The sequence below is a fragment of the Lytechinus variegatus genome, chromosome 2 (assembly GCF_018143015.1).
Source record: "Lytechinus variegatus isolate NC3 chromosome 2, Lvar_3.0, whole genome shotgun sequence".
NCBI classification, from domain to species: domain Eukaryota; kingdom Metazoa; phylum Echinodermata; class Echinoidea; order Temnopleuroida; family Toxopneustidae; genus Lytechinus; species Lytechinus variegatus.
The window spans coordinates 64422339-64439652 of NC_054741.1; the positions used below are offsets into that span (position 1 = coordinate 64422339).

Here is a 17314-nt window from a genome sequence, read left to right on the forward strand (position 1 = left end):
GGTACCTAATGAAACGTTTGAAAGGTCAACTTTGCCAAAATATGTATATGGGAGGGACAAAGGGGACATTTCTTGTGATAACTTATCGTGCTACACTCTGATGCTGCATGCATGGCAGATTGACGTATGCAGAATACATTACTTTTTTTTTTCAGGATTGGAGTTTTGTGTACAAGATTCCACCCACAGAGAGATTTGTTGGTCCCAGTATGTACGCTCCGCTGAAGGCCCTACCGAGCAGCAAGCAACCTCCACTGAAGATCCCAGAAGCATGTCACTATAGGCCATCCTGGCAGGTAAAAATAGAGTCCTGATTGTGAGAATAAGATATGTGGTTAAATGAGTATAGTCCATGGGTTTACTTCTCCTTTTTTTAGGGGGGGGGGAGGGTTTGAAATTCTGTACAAATTAAATTAGAGATAATTGATAATGGAAATTTAAAAGGCCTGAACATTCCGTATTCATACATGTAGGTTAATTTTTGTGCTAGTTACCCGCATGTTGGTAAGAGATATAATGATGAATTTGTTGATGATGATGATTAGTGATGATGGTAATATATTGACATTGATCTTGATCATCATGATGTTCCGGATGATGATGATGATTGTGATGGTGATGATGATGATGACAATGATGACGACAGTGACTATGTTATTAGAGGCAAATTAAATAGTCTATAATTATAGTCTTCAAAATAAGTACATGTGATATTCTTTGTCAAATTCCACATTTCAGTTGCCATTGTCACCCAAGCCGGACCTTTTGCCTGTTACGAAAGACAGGTGAGTATCCGTTTACATTCCATAGACATACCGTCCAATTATCCCACTTCGAGCAGGAATTTTCTGCTTTTTTATCACTTTTCTGCCGTTCCAATTTTGATCAAAGTTCTAAATTTAAGTTGAAAGGTAGGTCTGGTTTATCCTTTTGTATATTTGTATGTACATGTGTGATAATGGATAGAATTTTTGTATAATTTAAACATTCAGCATGGTTTGATTCTAAAATGACTTGAATAAAATGATTTTGTTGCATTACAACTTCTTGGTATTTTCCACTTTCAGTCTTACGCTGGAGATGGAGATGAATATGAACCAGCCAATCGTGTTCAATGCACCAGGACCTACCCTCATGCAATCTCCTGCAGCTTACCCAGGTAGCCAGGAGCCTCGGAGCGCTGCCAACATCGACTTGCAGTCTCCGGCCTCGGAGGCCTCCTCTTATGTTAGGAATATCAACTCAATGGAAGCGCCCACACCTGCCAGCAACATCCCAGAGGCACACAGCCTCCTGGTCAACCTCACACTGTCAGACTCGTTACTCAACATCTACAAAGATAGGAACTTTGATAGCAGTGTCATGTGTGTGTGCAACAAGAACCACATGTGCCAGTGTGGCTTCAGCGCCGTCATGAACAGAAGGTACGCTGTGGGCAGCGGGCTCTTTGCCGAAGATGAATCTGAAATAACGGGACAGCCGGCCGATGCGGCCCTCTGGACGTTCCACAAAGACAATCCCATGCTGGCGGGCATGCCAGACCGCAAGCCGCTCTTGTCGGTGGAGGACGCGTCGAGTGAGAAAGATGGGAAAGAAGTGTCAAGGACAGCAAAATGTGTTTTGAGATTGATTCAGGAACAGTGTAACAGTCCGTATGCCACGCTGGCGAGGCTTGCAGGGTGTGTTCACAAGAGAGGTATCAACAGTTCAGGTCCGCTGGCCAGGAGCCAGATTGAAATCACTGGTAAGTCAAGTCACCAATCCCTCTTAGATCATCAACTCAAGTGGACATGTAAATGTGTTTGCTATTACATCTACCTTTCTGTTATGCCTTGGTCTTAATGTACATGACATCTTTAATCTACCAGCACAGTGTTGGTGTCCTGATGTATTTTTTCAAACAAATAAGAGTCCAGAGTAAAATATCTCATTTTCTATGCATACATGTAACTGTTTTCTCATTTTTAGCAAAGAGAGGATTTAGCTTTACAATTCTTTTCATTGTACATAAATTGTAGTATGCTTTAATGATGTATTTGTGGGGGCAGTTCACATTAGTCTATCCATGCAGAGGTGACATTTGATGATGGGATGAATGGCTGATTAACTAAATTAATGATTGAAGGAATAAATACACGAATGAATAGATGGATGATAGATAAATGGATTGACAGACAGACTAATAAACATACAGACAGACTGACAGAAATACTTGTATAAGTACACATACATGCATACATGCCTAGTCAGACAGACATATTGATATGTGAATAAAAGGATGTCTGAATTCATGAATGCATAATTCTATGGCATGAATGAATTATCAAATGAATAAATAAATCTATGTATGAAAGAGTGAATGGATGAATACATGAATAATCAAGGGATGGATTAGGATTGACAGATATGAATAATAGATACATGTACATCTTTCTCCCTGGTGAATGTTTGGATGGCTGTGGTATTGAATGAGTAAACAAATGACGGAGCGAGTGAGTGAGCGAATGTGTGAATGATGAGATAAATGAATTTACCAGTGAAATGGATTGATAGATTCGAGATGTATATGCCAATATATATATGAATGAAAGAATGAATGGATAAATGAATACAATTTCTTAAATGAATACTTATTAAGTGAATGATGTAAAGGAATAGACAGAGATAGATATTTAAAACAATAGATGCAACCTAGAACATTTGTTTGTTCCTCCAATGGTGTAGATGGCTGTGATGCTTGTTTTGCTGCGCTGGATCTTGGTCGGATTCTTATGGATGGTACTGCTGGGAGTAAGATAGATGATGCGCTCTTAAAAAGCTCCTGTCTACATAGCTGGCCTTACACACCAGGTAAGCTTTATAGGCCAGACAGGGCCCATTTACACTGTCTCTCATTACTTTGAATAACCCCTTTCGGCATACCCTGGGAATCCAAAGTTTACATTTTTTGTCCATCTCACCATTCATCTTATTTTGTGTCGTTTTAGGCCACCTGTTCTGACAGAAGTGAGAATCACTATTTTTCAAGAAAATTTGGGCTCTCGAAACTAATTATAGTGTTCAAACAGGCTAATTCTGTAATCTAAAGGGTATTTTTGCTTACTCCCTCAAACTGAGAAGGTATGCAACTGAAATTTAGGCATGCTTACCATGTAGGTGCCATACCTTATCTGTTATCGAGAGCATAGGACAATGTGAAATGTCACACACAAAATCAATGTTCTGTATATTTTATGAATTTTATATATGTTCAAAGGTATAATGTAAGTGGTCAGCAGGCTTGAACTTATGATTCTAGCATTCCCAGTCAATTTTTTGAACCACATGTCAAAGACACAAATTTCAATCACTTTTTTGATCAAAAAATTTATAAATTGAGATTGATTTCATATGCTAATGATTACACTTATTCTTAGTTACATTTTTTTTTATGTTTTAATGATTTTTTTATGTTTTAATACTTTTGATTTATTTCCAGTTTTCATTTTATGAACTATTGTTTCATGCAAAATACACACATCAGATTTGTTGTTTTGATATTGATACATGTTTCTTTGTGTTAAGACTTGGTTGAACTTTGTATTTCTTTAAAATATATTATTTTATTCCCCCAACAAATTTTAGTAGAAACCTAACTTAATTATAAAAAAAAAACCTTCAGTTTGTGCTTGGAGCAAAAGCTTAGATAAAGAAATGCACACAGGAAGATAGATCATTGCTAAAATGCCATAAGGCTAAGTATGTAAAGTTGAGATATTTTACAGAATTCCTCATTTTTGTGTGAGTGTATCCGCAACAAGTACCCTCTTCCTGTTATGCAGGCCAATATTAGGAGATAACTCATCTTTTTAGAGAGAGGGGGACTGTGATGAGTCATAGATGACTGTGCCCCCACCTCTCTTAATCATAGCAGTCAGTCATGCCAAAGCTTGATACACTATATGATTAACCTTTACCCTTCTTTGCACTCATTTCACTGTCTCTCTCTGTCTCTCACTCTCTGTCTCTCTCTCTCTCTCTCTGTTTCTGCATTTCTTTGTCCCATGCTCTTGCTTGCGCCTCCTACCCCTCATTTTATTTCTTTTATTTCTGCCTCTTTCTCTGTTTCTTTTTCCCATATAGCTCCCTCGGGGAGGGGGATATAACTTCTTTACAGTCTATTTGTCTACTTTGTCCGGGACACTTGTCTTTATTATTAGTAGTAGTAGTAGTATTTGATTTATAGAAAATACACTTTAAAAAGTCATATTAAAGTGAAATGGATTTCCTGTTTGATTTATCAGTTCAAGGATTCTATATAATTTTTCTTTTATGTTTGTTGTTACAGCACTAGCCCGAAGCACGATGTCATCACAAGATGTGGTGCGGACGTTGAGTTCACTGCAACCTCTGCTGCAGGATGCCATACAGAAGAAGAGAACAACAAGGTTATGGGAGAAACCTTACACAGTACAGGGTCCACTCACATGGCAGGTCTTCTTTAACATTGGTGCCAGAGGTCAGTCAGTAATCTTAGCAGTATTTCATGAAACACATAGTGATTTTCACTGTTCTGAGCTACTACGTAATAAACCTTGTACAATGAAAATCCATAATTTATTGTTCGAAATAGACATGAAATAATATACTCTGAAAATTTGCTTTGCCCAATTGTTCGTGGGCCCGGCAGCCGCTGTGCAGCGCCAGATCGATGAGGCTCTATCCCTTTAATCGTCATTGTCATTAGCGTAACTGCCAACAAGGCTCTTCATCACTTCAAGGAATAAATTCCTGCCCATTTACCTTGCCTGGGTCCAGTGTGGCTAATATTAGGCCTGGGACGAACACCTTTTTTGCCGTTCGATTGTTTGCCAGGGTAAAAGATGAAATAGTTTGAACAATCAAGATTCCTGGATTATCAGGAATCACAAAAGAGTTGACCTATTTTAATGACCTACCAGTGGTCACACAATGTGCTGGCTGACTCCGTAGAGTGTCCCAGTACAGTGCCTATGACATGGATATTAACACAGCTGAATGATGCATGTACGCCAGGGCAGCCGTCATTGTCATGTCTTGAAAGAGTTACAATTTATGGAATTCATTACAATTTTGCGTACATTTCTTTTGTTATCTTGCACATTGTTGTCAAGTATCAAAGATCATAGACATGTACTTTTAATGATCAACAGGCCTCACAATTATAGTTAAACGCCTTATGTATTCTGGTGCTCCTCAAAATTAGTTGTGTGGACTGGTCTAGAAATCAAGTTTAATTTGTGTTTACAGGTCCAGCTGAAACTCCAGAACCCCTCCCCATACCTCGTCTCATGATTGGTCATGACAAGGATTGGCTGTCATCTTCACCATTCGCTCTCTACTACTGGGTAAGTCCCATCCATCATCATCTACAACATGGGGAGCATTTCACAAAGCGTCTGTTCCATGATTTTCAGCCACAAGTTTGCTCTCATCCAATCAGATATAAGGATGTCACTAGCTTATAACAGCTGTTTGAAGGTGGTAAAAAAAATGACTGTCAAAAAGCTTTGGGAAATCTTCCCCATGTCTGATTAATAGAATAACAAAAGTGCTGACATTTTGTCTGCTTGTCATTTTGGTTTATAATCAAAGCAATAGCCATGGCTTGAGTATAGCTTGCATTTGATAAAGCAGCAAACTTGGGTTAATCACTTATTCTGGCAGGTTTGAGGTGATAAATCTATTATTGTTTATAACTATATTTTCATGAATCTACAAACTCGACAGCATGGTCAGTGTAAAGTCACACTTTGGTGCTCTCCTTACTCTAACAGTTCTGAACAATGTGATTTAATGATACTTTTACATATCATTGAGATGACTTTATACATAAATAATTCCAAATGCATATGCCAGTGATAGACATATCTCTGCAATCAGAATGTGAATTGCACTCATTTTAGGACAAACTATTGTAATATCCTTTCCTGAGATCAGGGGCCCGTAAGCAATGATCGTAGAACATTTTTCTAAGATTGATTGTATTGCCTACACTGTACAGTCAATCATAAAAATCAAGCGTATGGTTAATCGCTAACCTTTGTGTTACGGGACCTGGATAATTGTGTAATAGTGTTTTGCCAACAAGTTCCTGCTCTCCTAGGCATGTCAAGGCCAATCTACTAAGCCAATATACAGGGGTCAAGACACTGATTCACAAAACAAGTTGCAGAGATGCCAACCCTCCCGATTTCATCGGGAGGCTCCCGAAAATTCATCCCAACTCCCGCCCTTACGATTACCATCCTTATCCTCCCGAAATTACGATTTTTTTAATTGATCAAATTGGATTGGAAGGACATGTATCGTCTGCTAACTTTAGCATGTAGTAACTCCATTACGTTCGCTGCTACTAAATTCTGTGTGTTAAAGGTAGACAAATAAGGAGCAGCGAAAAGCTGGTGCATGTGATATGCCCAACGGGAATCCACTGTGCACCAGGCCGGTAGGCCCGGCTAGCTTCGCGAGGCGTGTGCGCTCGCGGCCATTGGATTTGTCGAGTCGTGCGGTGGAATATCGGTGTGTGATTTTGGCGTATTGATGGGTTGATATTGACACGAAATGGCGGAAAATCAACAAAAGAAGACCAAGAAATGGTCTCAGAAGTATAAGACTGAATACAGTCTCCAGTACCTGTGTATTCGGAGGTCGGAAAGAGGAATTTACCATGCATTTTGCGCAACTTGCAGCGTGGACATTTCAGTTGAGTACGGAGGTCGTGATGATATTCGGAAGCACCGTTCGGGAGCCGGAGCAAACGGCATAGGCCTACGGACATTACGAAGACAAGATCTTCGAGCTCCACTAGTACCCTGTTGACTTTATTTCACCAAGCAAGGGACCAGCGCTGAGCTTTTCTTTACTGGATTTATAGTGGAACATAACCTGCCTATAGCCGATAGTGATAATTCCTCCTTATTAATTATTATTGTTGAACAGGTACTTCTTTTGTCCCCTCATTTTTTTTTACATGTAAGAATGCATATTTGATATTTTTTATGTTAAAAAAGTGGGAACAATTTTTATTTGAAAACATGTGAAATGCCCCCAAATAAGGGTCAGATTGCACCAGAGAGCATCTAGAAACCCAGAGCTTCCAGGGCCCTAAGGCGGGCCCTGGACCCCGGCCGCAAGGGTCGAGCGCTCTGCGCTCGAGATGTGCGCTATGCGCACATAATTTGGTGGCAGTTGCAAATCCTCCCTAATTTTGATTTCCAAAAGTTGGCATCTCTGAAGTTGTCAGTAACATATACTTTGATTCTATTGCTGAATTTACACTCGACTAATCAAATCACAGCATTCAAGTAGCTTACTCCAATGTAAATTTTCCATTGATAATAACAGGTTTTTGTGAAATGAATGCCTGATGTGTAGGGTTTTCTAAGACTCTTAGTCATAGCATTCATGATTGAAGGTAAATAAAAACTTGGCCTGAAAAGTTGATGAATGTGAACATATGCACTTGAAATTACCCTGGTCAAACCTCAAACCTAGGTCATATGCATCATCATAATAGTCTGAATGCAATTAGGGTTATATTGTATACATAGAATGGCCATGAGAAGCTGGGTTGTACCTGGATATTGTTGCCCGTCTCTTTGTTTTGATGGCAAACAAAATCTCCCTTTAGAACTGAAATATTCCGAAGGGCGCTGTTGCATAAAGAATTACTAGTAAAATAATTTGCTCATGCATCTTTCGGTAACTTTCTGTGTATCTTTAAAAAGTTGATTGGCTTTTGAGCATTGTCAGCATGGTAGTTTCTATTGAAAGGCAAAATCACCATGGTAATAAGTAATAACTGCTATGCAATAATAGCCAAGCTTTGAAAATATAGTTTTGTAATTCATTTCAGATGGAGATTGTGGAAAAGTTTGAAAGGTTGAGATATTTTATATGATACAAGTTACTCTATCATGTTCTCTATTTCAAATCAGATTCTGCTCATTACGCCTCCTCCATTTCAAAATCTATATCTTCCACTGTTACACATGTTTATTTCTTTTGATGTGCAGGAGAAGCTGATGTTAGAGCCATACTCCTCAGCCAGGGATGTTGCATACATAGCCCTGGTACCTGAAAACAAGTACATCTTACGTTGTGCCACAATGTTCTTCAAGGAACTTACTGCTGTCTATGAGGTGGGTTGCTTCACCATTCTTCAACTTAACAAAAAAAAAATATAAAAATTGAGGAGACTGAATGTAATTAAAACAAAACAACAACCAGAGTATATATGTTCATCATTCTATTTTTTCAGGAGTAATTCCATATATTGACTCTGAACTTTATCTGAGGTATCCTAGGTATTCACCTTCAGAAAACCTAAAAGACCCTCCAAACTTGGTTTCGATATCTATAGTTATTCTAAATTTATTGTTCTGTAGTGTTGGTTGGTTCAGCATTCTTTCAGTTGAAATGAAAAAAATTACATCAGCTACAATTTTAGAACCAGAATCAGCTTGTATGCCTATCATTCTGATTTTGTAGTAATGGTTCTTTACATTACTGATTAAATGTGAGACATTTTTATATTTTTATCTGAAAAACCCATCCTTTTGTTGAAATTCATTGTTCTGTTATGAAAAGATACGAACATGCTGATTGCAAGATTAAGATTTGATTAAGCTTTTTGGCCATGCCCTTAATCAGATTTGATCAAAATTGAGAATCTAGCTTAGTTTTTGAAGTGTTAAAGGCCTCCTGTATGCAAACTATACCTCTTGGATGATTGCAGGGTTGTCGTTTGGGTAGACATGCCCCCATTGCCAAGACGTTCCAGGACGGTATCATGAAGATCGGCAAGAAGTACGCTCAGAAGCTCAGCAATGAACCGGTAGACGTCTGGTTCTCGGACGTAACCCACCTCCCCGAGGCAGACAAACTCAAACTCTACGCACAATTCTGCAGGGCCTATGTTGGTGAGTGTGCTTCAGATACAGTAGTATTAGTACCAGTAACACAAGGCCTTGCAATTGAATGATTGATCGGAGGGCCTGTTTTTATGTTGGCTTACATTGATCAGTATGTGCAATCGATCATACAAACAAGCTGTATGATCATTCATTAAGATTTGTGTCATGGTCTCCAGGACAGCACCTCACAAATCTATCTTAAATTCTGTATAAGAAGAGAATAGGTTGATAGCTAGTTCCATGAAAAACCATAATTGATACGAGAATGTGTTTCATAATTGCTAGTAGCATGAGAACATACAACAGTCCTGTTTTCAAAGACATACAAACTTACAAACGGCTTCACGACATATCTTCAAGTTGATTCCTATGGTACACAGATAGCTTTGATATCTTACATCACTCTGTATGGGTTTGTGAACTTTGTATGGCTTTGCAATTAACAATAAGATCTGACCTGTAATAACGAAAACATACAAGATTGTTATTCTGTTATATGTGTTTAATACTGAAAATATCTTCTTAATATTGCCATGGAAATGTGATTATCTGTTGAAGCCCTGCTTTGAACCTGCTCTAAACTTTGTCGTTATTTGTGATTTTTATCACTGTTTTACATCATCTGACCATATAATTGAAAATGCATATGCCCTATATGATGTACAAATGTATTTGGTATCCTGTAATAAAAAATTAAAAAACATGTTTGCAGACCTTTCTATAAACACTACTGTAAATACTGGCCCAAATTTGTATTAAATGACCCTTATGGAAACGGTTGACTCTCGTATTTTATTCCTCAGCTCCATTCCTGAACCAGGAACAGCCTGATGCCAGCATGTTCCGCACCTCTCGTCACCATTCCTCCTCCTCTGCCGGCCCCAACCTCCCCGGGTCTGGCAGCAGCGGTCCCGGCTACTCCTCATCCTCCAGCTACGTGGTAGGGAGTTCAAGCTCGTCAGGCAGCCAGGGAGGGTCGTTGCTGGAGCAAGGAAGCCAGGGTTCCGATGCCAGTAGCGCCAGCATGCCTGCACCCAGTTCAACACCTAGCAGACCAGGTAACTATTCATTTAGAGACTCCAGCTGTTCTCTCTTTTTTTTCCTTTCCTTGTACTGTGTTGCCAAAATATTGTAGAGTGTGTTCCCTAAATTTTTCTACAAAGGATTATTGTAGAAATGGTATGAATTATATTTTCTTCCTGTTATCTGCCTTTCAGCCATCTGAACATTGATAGGAGTCAGGGTCTCCATACCACGTTTGTCTTGCTGTAGTTACAAGACACAAAGCTAGCTTACATGATATGACACTTAGATAGATCCTAGTGATTTGATTGGTTGTTTGATATCGTTCATTCAGCCCATTTTGCAATGATATCATCAACCGTGCAATTTTGGATCCATACGATTTTGTCCATTGCACTCGCGCACCGAGACTGCGGCGCATGCACCAGAAGTGCGCATGTTGTAATGAGGTAACAATCAACAGACCAAACTCTCACTGCATGAGCATGTTTTGCATCGAAATTCATGAATTGCATATCATTTTTTAGGTGTCATATAAACCAAATAATGAATTTTTTCATTTGTGCAATGGATAGAATACTTCATTCGGTGAAAGATGAAATAATGATCCATTCAACTCTGCCTCAGTGAATGGATAATTTCATCTTTTACCTCATGAAGTTTTCAGTCCATTGCACTCATAAACATTCATTATTTGTATACTATTTCATGCACATCTCACCATTTTTCTTTCCATCTTGCAGCCAATCGGCAAGACTCCAAGGACAGTGGCGTCGCCTCCTCCGATAACAAAGAGAACATCCCCAAGGGAACCGCCCTGGAGACGGTGACCCCTCGTGAGAGTGAGCAACCTCCAGCAGTGGTGGTGTACATTGTGGATCCCTTCAGGAGAGGAGAGGATGCAGAAGAGGAAGGGGAGGTGTCGGTCGCCACCCTCGGCCTCATGCACTGCTTTGCAGAGATCTTTGATAAGCTTCAAGTGTCCCTTCAAAGGAACATTGCATTCCAAGTGAGTAGGACAATGGATTTCTACTCCTATAGATCGTATGGATTTCTATACCTGTGGTCTGTTACCTAAATCTTTTAGATTGATCGTACAGGCGATTGCTAAGTTTTGAGTTCCAGGGCCTATTTATTGTTATGTTAGATATTATCACTAACCATTTTGCTCCTTGTCAGTCATTTGCACTTAGTCCCAAATCAGCAATTCCATAAATGTGCTGCACTCAACCCAGGTGAGGTAAATGGGTACCGGTAGGAAGTAATTCCTTAAGAAGCTGTGTGCGCTATGAACGCCTAGCTTAGCCGGGTAATATAGGAGCGCCTTGAGCACCTAACAAGGTGGATATGTGCGCAATATAAATATCCTATATTATTATTATTATTATTATTATAAAGTATGTCCTTGCAACTCCTTATATAAGGACCTACCTTAATAATTTGTTTATTTTTTTCTAGTCGTATGTAAGTTTTAATAATCTAAACCTATCATGACTTAAGCAGTTAATGAAGTGAAGCAGAAATCAAGAAATATGGGGGTTTGACATACAAAAAGGTTGATTATTCTATTGAATAGCCCAAATGCTTTTGATGTTTTCTACCAAATACTTCACTTTCAGAGTTATACAATGTTATTTCTCTTCCCTTCTCCCTCTAGATCATTCCGTTACACCAGGTGCTGCAGGTTGCCAACAGCGAGGTGTCGTCTCGGTTCTTGAACCAGCTCAAATCGGTGGCCTTCTCTGTCTTCGCTCAGTGCAGGAGGTTCCAGAGCCCCACCATCCCTGGCAGGAGTCTTACTGGCTTCGGACCTGCTGCAGACCTTGATAGGATGATCATCAGTAAAAACGTAAGATGGAACTTCCCTCTCTGATGTTGGAGCAGGGATGCTTTTCACACAAAACCAGAATTCAGGCCTTAGCAATCAATTTCAGGGCATATTTCATACAACTGCGTACTCAAGTATTTAGATCTGAGCAGTTTTTACTGGCTCTCCAGTAATGGCGAACATTATTTGAAGTAGGATTCATATTAGATTATCTGCTTTTTAGTTGGTCTCATTCTCTTTAGACTTCACAGTATTATTGTATTATAAAAATGATTTAAATGTTACATTTTGTAAATATGTATATTGAACTATCATTGTAAATGTAAAAAGATTGAAAGAGAAAATAAATGAATTGAATTGAATATGGTGACATGTACTCCAATATCCTCTGGAGGCAGTTTAGTATGAGCAAGACAAGATATTAATGGTGGTGTCATGGTCTAATGGGATAATACACCTGATTTAGGAATATGGGATTTATTATTCAAATTATATTTGAAAAAGCCACTTTCCAGAGTTATTGCTGGTTTGGAGGAAGTCTTTCTAGACCAGAATCAATAGCTTTTCAGTTAATTTTTCACCAAAGCAGATTTATGCTATACTGGTATTATGTGTATTGGATGTCTACCATCTTTGTATTTTCTCAGGTTGAGCACAATGAGGATAGACTCTACGCTCCACCGTTCATCTTAGCCCCTATCAAGGACAAGCAGACGGAGCTCGGAGAGTCCTTTGGTGGGCTTCGACAGGCTTGTGGTGAACTCTTCTGCAGCTACTGTCTCTCTCATGATCAGAGATGGCTTCTTGTCTCTTGTACAGACTCCAAGGGAGAACTTATGGAGACACAGATCATCAACGTAGATGTCCAAAACAGGTCCATAATCTATCCTTTTATAAAAGTTCATTCTTTTCGTAAAATTGAATTTTATTAAATAATATGATCACAATGGAAATACACCTTTCCACATGATTAAAGACTATTTATATTGAATTAATTTTTTCTCAGAACTGAATGTTATTATAAGAATATGAAAGCTAGACTATCCTTTGCATCAAATTGTTCTTTTTATGCCCTTACATTTGTGATATATGACAAGCAACTGAAATGTTCAGGCACATTATTTGTACAATTCAATGACTTTTTGCATTGATTCCCAAACCGTACAGTATCCACAAATTCTTGTTGAATTTTGATTAACCTTCCCATTCACTCACTTACTGGATCCCTCTACACACATTCTAATAATCTACCATACGAGTGACGGCACAAACTTGCCAATTCAGTTAATCATAAATATTAGCCTCTTGATCCATTGCAAAGCTTCATGTTTCAGGGCCTGGAGCTCAAGTATAAATGATTTCACTACAATACTGAACTATATTTCTTTCTGCAGTAAGAGGCGGAACAAGGTGTCCATCCGTAACATCGCCCTCTACTGTTTGTGGGATTTCTTGATGGGTGTGATGTCTAAGGCTTCTATCCCTTGGAGACTAGTCATCGGTAGACTGGGCCGGCTTGGACAGGGTGAACTAAAAGGTCAGTATAGATTTTGATCAGTGTCTGTGGTTACTACCAGAAAAAAAAGCTTTATTGCACCTGAAAATTTGTACGCATATATCAGTTTGTTTTTGATAGACTGTTCCGTTATTGAAATTATTTTTGAAAATATTTTTTTCAATGTATTTATTCATTTTATCTCACTCTTCTTTCAAATCCTATTGCCAATCATCACACTAGACTGGAGCATGTTACTAAGTCGCAAGAACCTTGCCAACTACAGCCGGAAACTGAGAGAGCAGTGTTCCATGTGTAGCGTGCCAGGGACGTGTGACTTTCCTTGTATTCTCAGTGCATGCCTTGTCTCGACGGAACCAGAACCTGCTCTTCGCATCATGGCAGGTATGTTTATTTTTCCATTTTGTATATTATGAACTGGGGGTAATCTATCTCAAATTGCCATCAGCCAATCAAGGCGATTGTACATTGCTTGACAGGCCTGCTATTAACCAATCAGAATCATTTAAAGTTTGCAATTAATCACAAATCTTTGTGTTATGGGGCCCATGTACAGATTCAATTTCTAAACTCTACGTATATCTACAAATATTTTACGTATGGTGATATTAAAGTCTTGATTATCATTCTAGATTATTTAAGTGTGGAGGAGGAACCTTGATATTTGATAACATTTTAATGATCCTTTGAGTGTACAATACAATATGAGACAATTGATTACAATTTCACGTAAAGCAACACATTGCTTAAAGTTGTAGCTACCCTAATCAAGTTTGATTTGATGCAAAACTAATCTCAGATATTATTAAAAGGTGTGTGATATTTTAGATACGTAATCTATGGGGCCTTCGCATCCCATTTTGATTATGATGACTATCCCCCAACCTTCCCCAGATATGGTAGCAGCAGACAAGTGCAGTAAGAACAGCCAGAGAGACCAGCCCAGCTGTCAGCTGCACACTCCAGACGACGCCAGCTGTACTCATATCATGGTCTTCCCTACCAGTGCTACTAAACAAGCTGCTGCGACGAACATGCCCCAAGATCAGGTAAGAATCGCTTTAAACAGTAATTTGGTAATATCACAGTCATACCGTTGAAATAGACTCCAATTTACAGGGGTGTGAGAGTTCAGATTTTTAGCTGATTTCAGATTTAAATTTCAGCTTATTTTTGGCTTTCTTCTGTACAAAAAGAATGGGAGCTCTTTCTATTTCAGACTTTCAACACTCTTCAGCTTCTTCAGATCTTTTTATTTGTAACCACTCACACCTCTGAATTTACAAGTTTGATCATTCTAGGGTCAAGTTTGTTGGTGTGGCTGAGGAATTATATACTACGTCTTCACCAACGGAACTAACACCTTACCCGCCAATAGCATGTCATTTAAAATAAAGTGCTGTCTTGGGTCAATTTTTTTTTCTTAGTAATTTCTTTGTAATATACGAGCCGGATGACTTTACATGCTATATAAAATCATGTTATGTAAATCCCTCCTCTTCCCTGTTGAAACACTGATTCAATAATGTATGGGTATTGCAACGTTCTCGCCAGGTTCACTCTGACGCTTGTCGGCGCGAAGCGACGAAAGCCGCGCAGCGGCCTCGGTGCGTGCAAAGCACGCACGGGGGGAGGGTTCGGGAGGGGGGCGGTAGCTATCGAAAATATCAATATCGATGAGCTTAAATTGCTGCTAAATGCACCACATTTTATGTCTATTTAGTGCTTCTCCGGTCACGCAGCCGTAGCGGTTGCGTGAATTGCGATTGAAGCAGAAAGGCAAACTACTGATTAAGGCTTCAAAAAGTCAATGGAAACTAATTTTATACTTACAGTTTACAGATTTAACCACATCGATGACATCGATAAATGTATTCCATATATTTTCTAATGTCTAGATCGTTACGTTCTTAGAAAGTGCAATTAATTTTGTGAATGCTTGTTGCTTCTTATGTCAATGACCGACTGATCTACGGACCGCATGCGTAGCCCTTTGACTTGAGCTTGCGCCGCGCCACGCCCTTACTAAATCCAAAGATTGTTCCGACTTTATTTGGAAGCCTCGGAAAAAAACTTCCGAGGCTTCCAAATAATGGGCATCGGTATTCATGAGACGGGGTTCCTACATTATATAATTTTCATGTTTGTTTTGTTTTCAGATACTCACTGAAACCATGGACCTATTAGGTCCATGCTGAAATAACTCTCATAAGACTTCTGTTGATGATGCTTTTCAATCAAGATTCGTTTATTAATGTCCATTATTGCTATGTTCATACTCACCTATAAATAATGGAACTGCCCATCACGAGCGGGAGAAATATTTTTAGTCATTCATAATACTTTAATATTATGACTTTGTTCTTATTATAATTAATTGCGATTTAAAATGTTTTGAAAGTAAAGCTTATAAATTGACAGGAAATCAGATTTCTTTTTTTAAATAATGCACTGTGTATGCCTACAAAATGCGTGTGTGAGAGAGGAAGGGGGGGGGTTGTAACTAGTATGATCGAAGGGAGAGAGCGAAAGGGGAGGGGTCGTGGCGTGGACAATAACCAGGGGATGTTAAGATCGTACGTGTGTGTGTGTGGGATTGGTGAAGAAGTCAATATTCGAAGCGAATGCATATTTATAGACATGTCTATACTACTGGTGATGACGGCTGAATAATTTTTCTTTACATGTATATTTTGGCGATTTTGAATTTTAAAAATATTTTCTTGCACCATGAGTGAGAAGATCGAGGTACGTGATTCAATAAATTGCATTAGTTTTTAAGTGAACAGAAATTCACGAACAGATTATTAAAAATGAAAAAAAAAGAGTCAGAAAGATGTAATTCTTAATTTAATAGCCCATCCAGCGTAAACAACATGAAGGATATTTGAGGTCACGAAACCAGCTGATTGTCATTCAAACAACAGGTTAACAGGTCACGCACATATTCTATGGGCGGGAATTCGGGGAAACCCGTAAATCGAGCACGATGATTGGCTCAACCATGAAAGTGAATACGAAGTAGATCACGTGCCATCGGCTTTGGGGCGTCTCGTTGACATTCCAACTCATTTCATAATTAGGCTAACGACATTGTAAAGATAACTCTATATAAAACACAATTCCGATATAAAACATATTGAGACATCAATGAAATTGAAAAATTCATCCAGCGATATTCAAATTATACTAGCAACTCATGTGGGCGTGAACAAATGAAATACATGTCCTCTAAACATTCACACATATCAACTTCAATAATTCGTACTTGAAATGCAGGGACCGCGGAAAGGTCTTGAAAGTGGGGCGGGGGGGGGGGGGCTGACCATGCAAAAAACACTAATTAGGTGGTTCATTTTATGTCTTTGTACGCGGTTTTGGAAAAAAAAAGTGGGAAAAGTGGGGTGGCTGAGTCCCACCCAGCCCCCCCCCCCCTGTTTCCAGGGCCCCTGAAATGAATATCTGAATGAATTGTCAATTTCACTTTGTTGTATAAGTTCTATTGAAATCTATTGAATCACATACCCCTTTCCAACCGCCATAATCACAGTAGACACATCCATAAATGATTTTTTTATTTCATTCGCTCCGAACATTGACTTCTTTTCGCCACCCCCCCCCCCACAAAGTCACAAACATCCCATCATTTTCATTTACATTACCCACGACCACCTCCCATTATTCTCTTTCTCCTTTACACCGGACCTATACACAAATTAATTTTAAATAATATTTTATTTTCAATTGTAATTATTAAGCAATTGTACAACAAATTCATGAAGCATTCACTGTGATGACTAAAAACATATCTCAGGACCGTGACAGGTGCGTTCATTATTTAAATTGGCAGGCAAAGAGAAATAAAGAACAATACAAATGAAAATACACTGTAGGTATAACTCACTTTCAAAAATGAGTCGTAATATACTAAAAAGTGTGAATAATATGTATAAAGATTATTACTTATGAAAATTATAACAGATTCAATGAATATCTGAAATAAAAAGAAAA

At 38.7% G+C, this 17314-nt stretch overlaps 1 protein-coding gene across 3 annotated transcripts in view; it reads left to right on the forward strand.

Annotated features, from left to right (window-relative positions):
* Positions 1-17314, forward strand: part of LOC121408640 (mediator of RNA polymerase II transcription subunit 13-like) — a 95626-nt gene that overhangs the window by 73494 nt on the left and 4818 nt on the right. For all 3 annotated transcript variants that reach the window (XM_041600171.1, XM_041600173.1, XM_041600172.1), the window contains exons 17-31: positions 156-296; positions 739-785; positions 1068-1744; positions 2725-2850; positions 4328-4498; positions 5269-5366; positions 8037-8162; positions 8759-8942; positions 9740-9994; positions 10703-10968; positions 11617-11808; positions 12435-12661; positions 13182-13324; positions 13526-13687; positions 14198-14352. In XM_041600171.1, the coding sequence (XP_041456105.1) occupies positions 156-296; positions 739-785; positions 1068-1744; positions 2725-2850; positions 4328-4498; positions 5269-5366; positions 8037-8162; positions 8759-8942; positions 9740-9994; positions 10703-10968; positions 11617-11808; positions 12435-12661; positions 13182-13324; positions 13526-13687; positions 14198-14352 (2970 nt within the window). The remainder of the gene's footprint in view (positions 1-155; positions 297-738; positions 786-1067; positions 1745-2724; positions 2851-4327; positions 4499-5268; positions 5367-8036; positions 8163-8758; positions 8943-9739; positions 9995-10702; positions 10969-11616; positions 11809-12434; positions 12662-13181; positions 13325-13525; positions 13688-14197; positions 14353-17314) is intronic.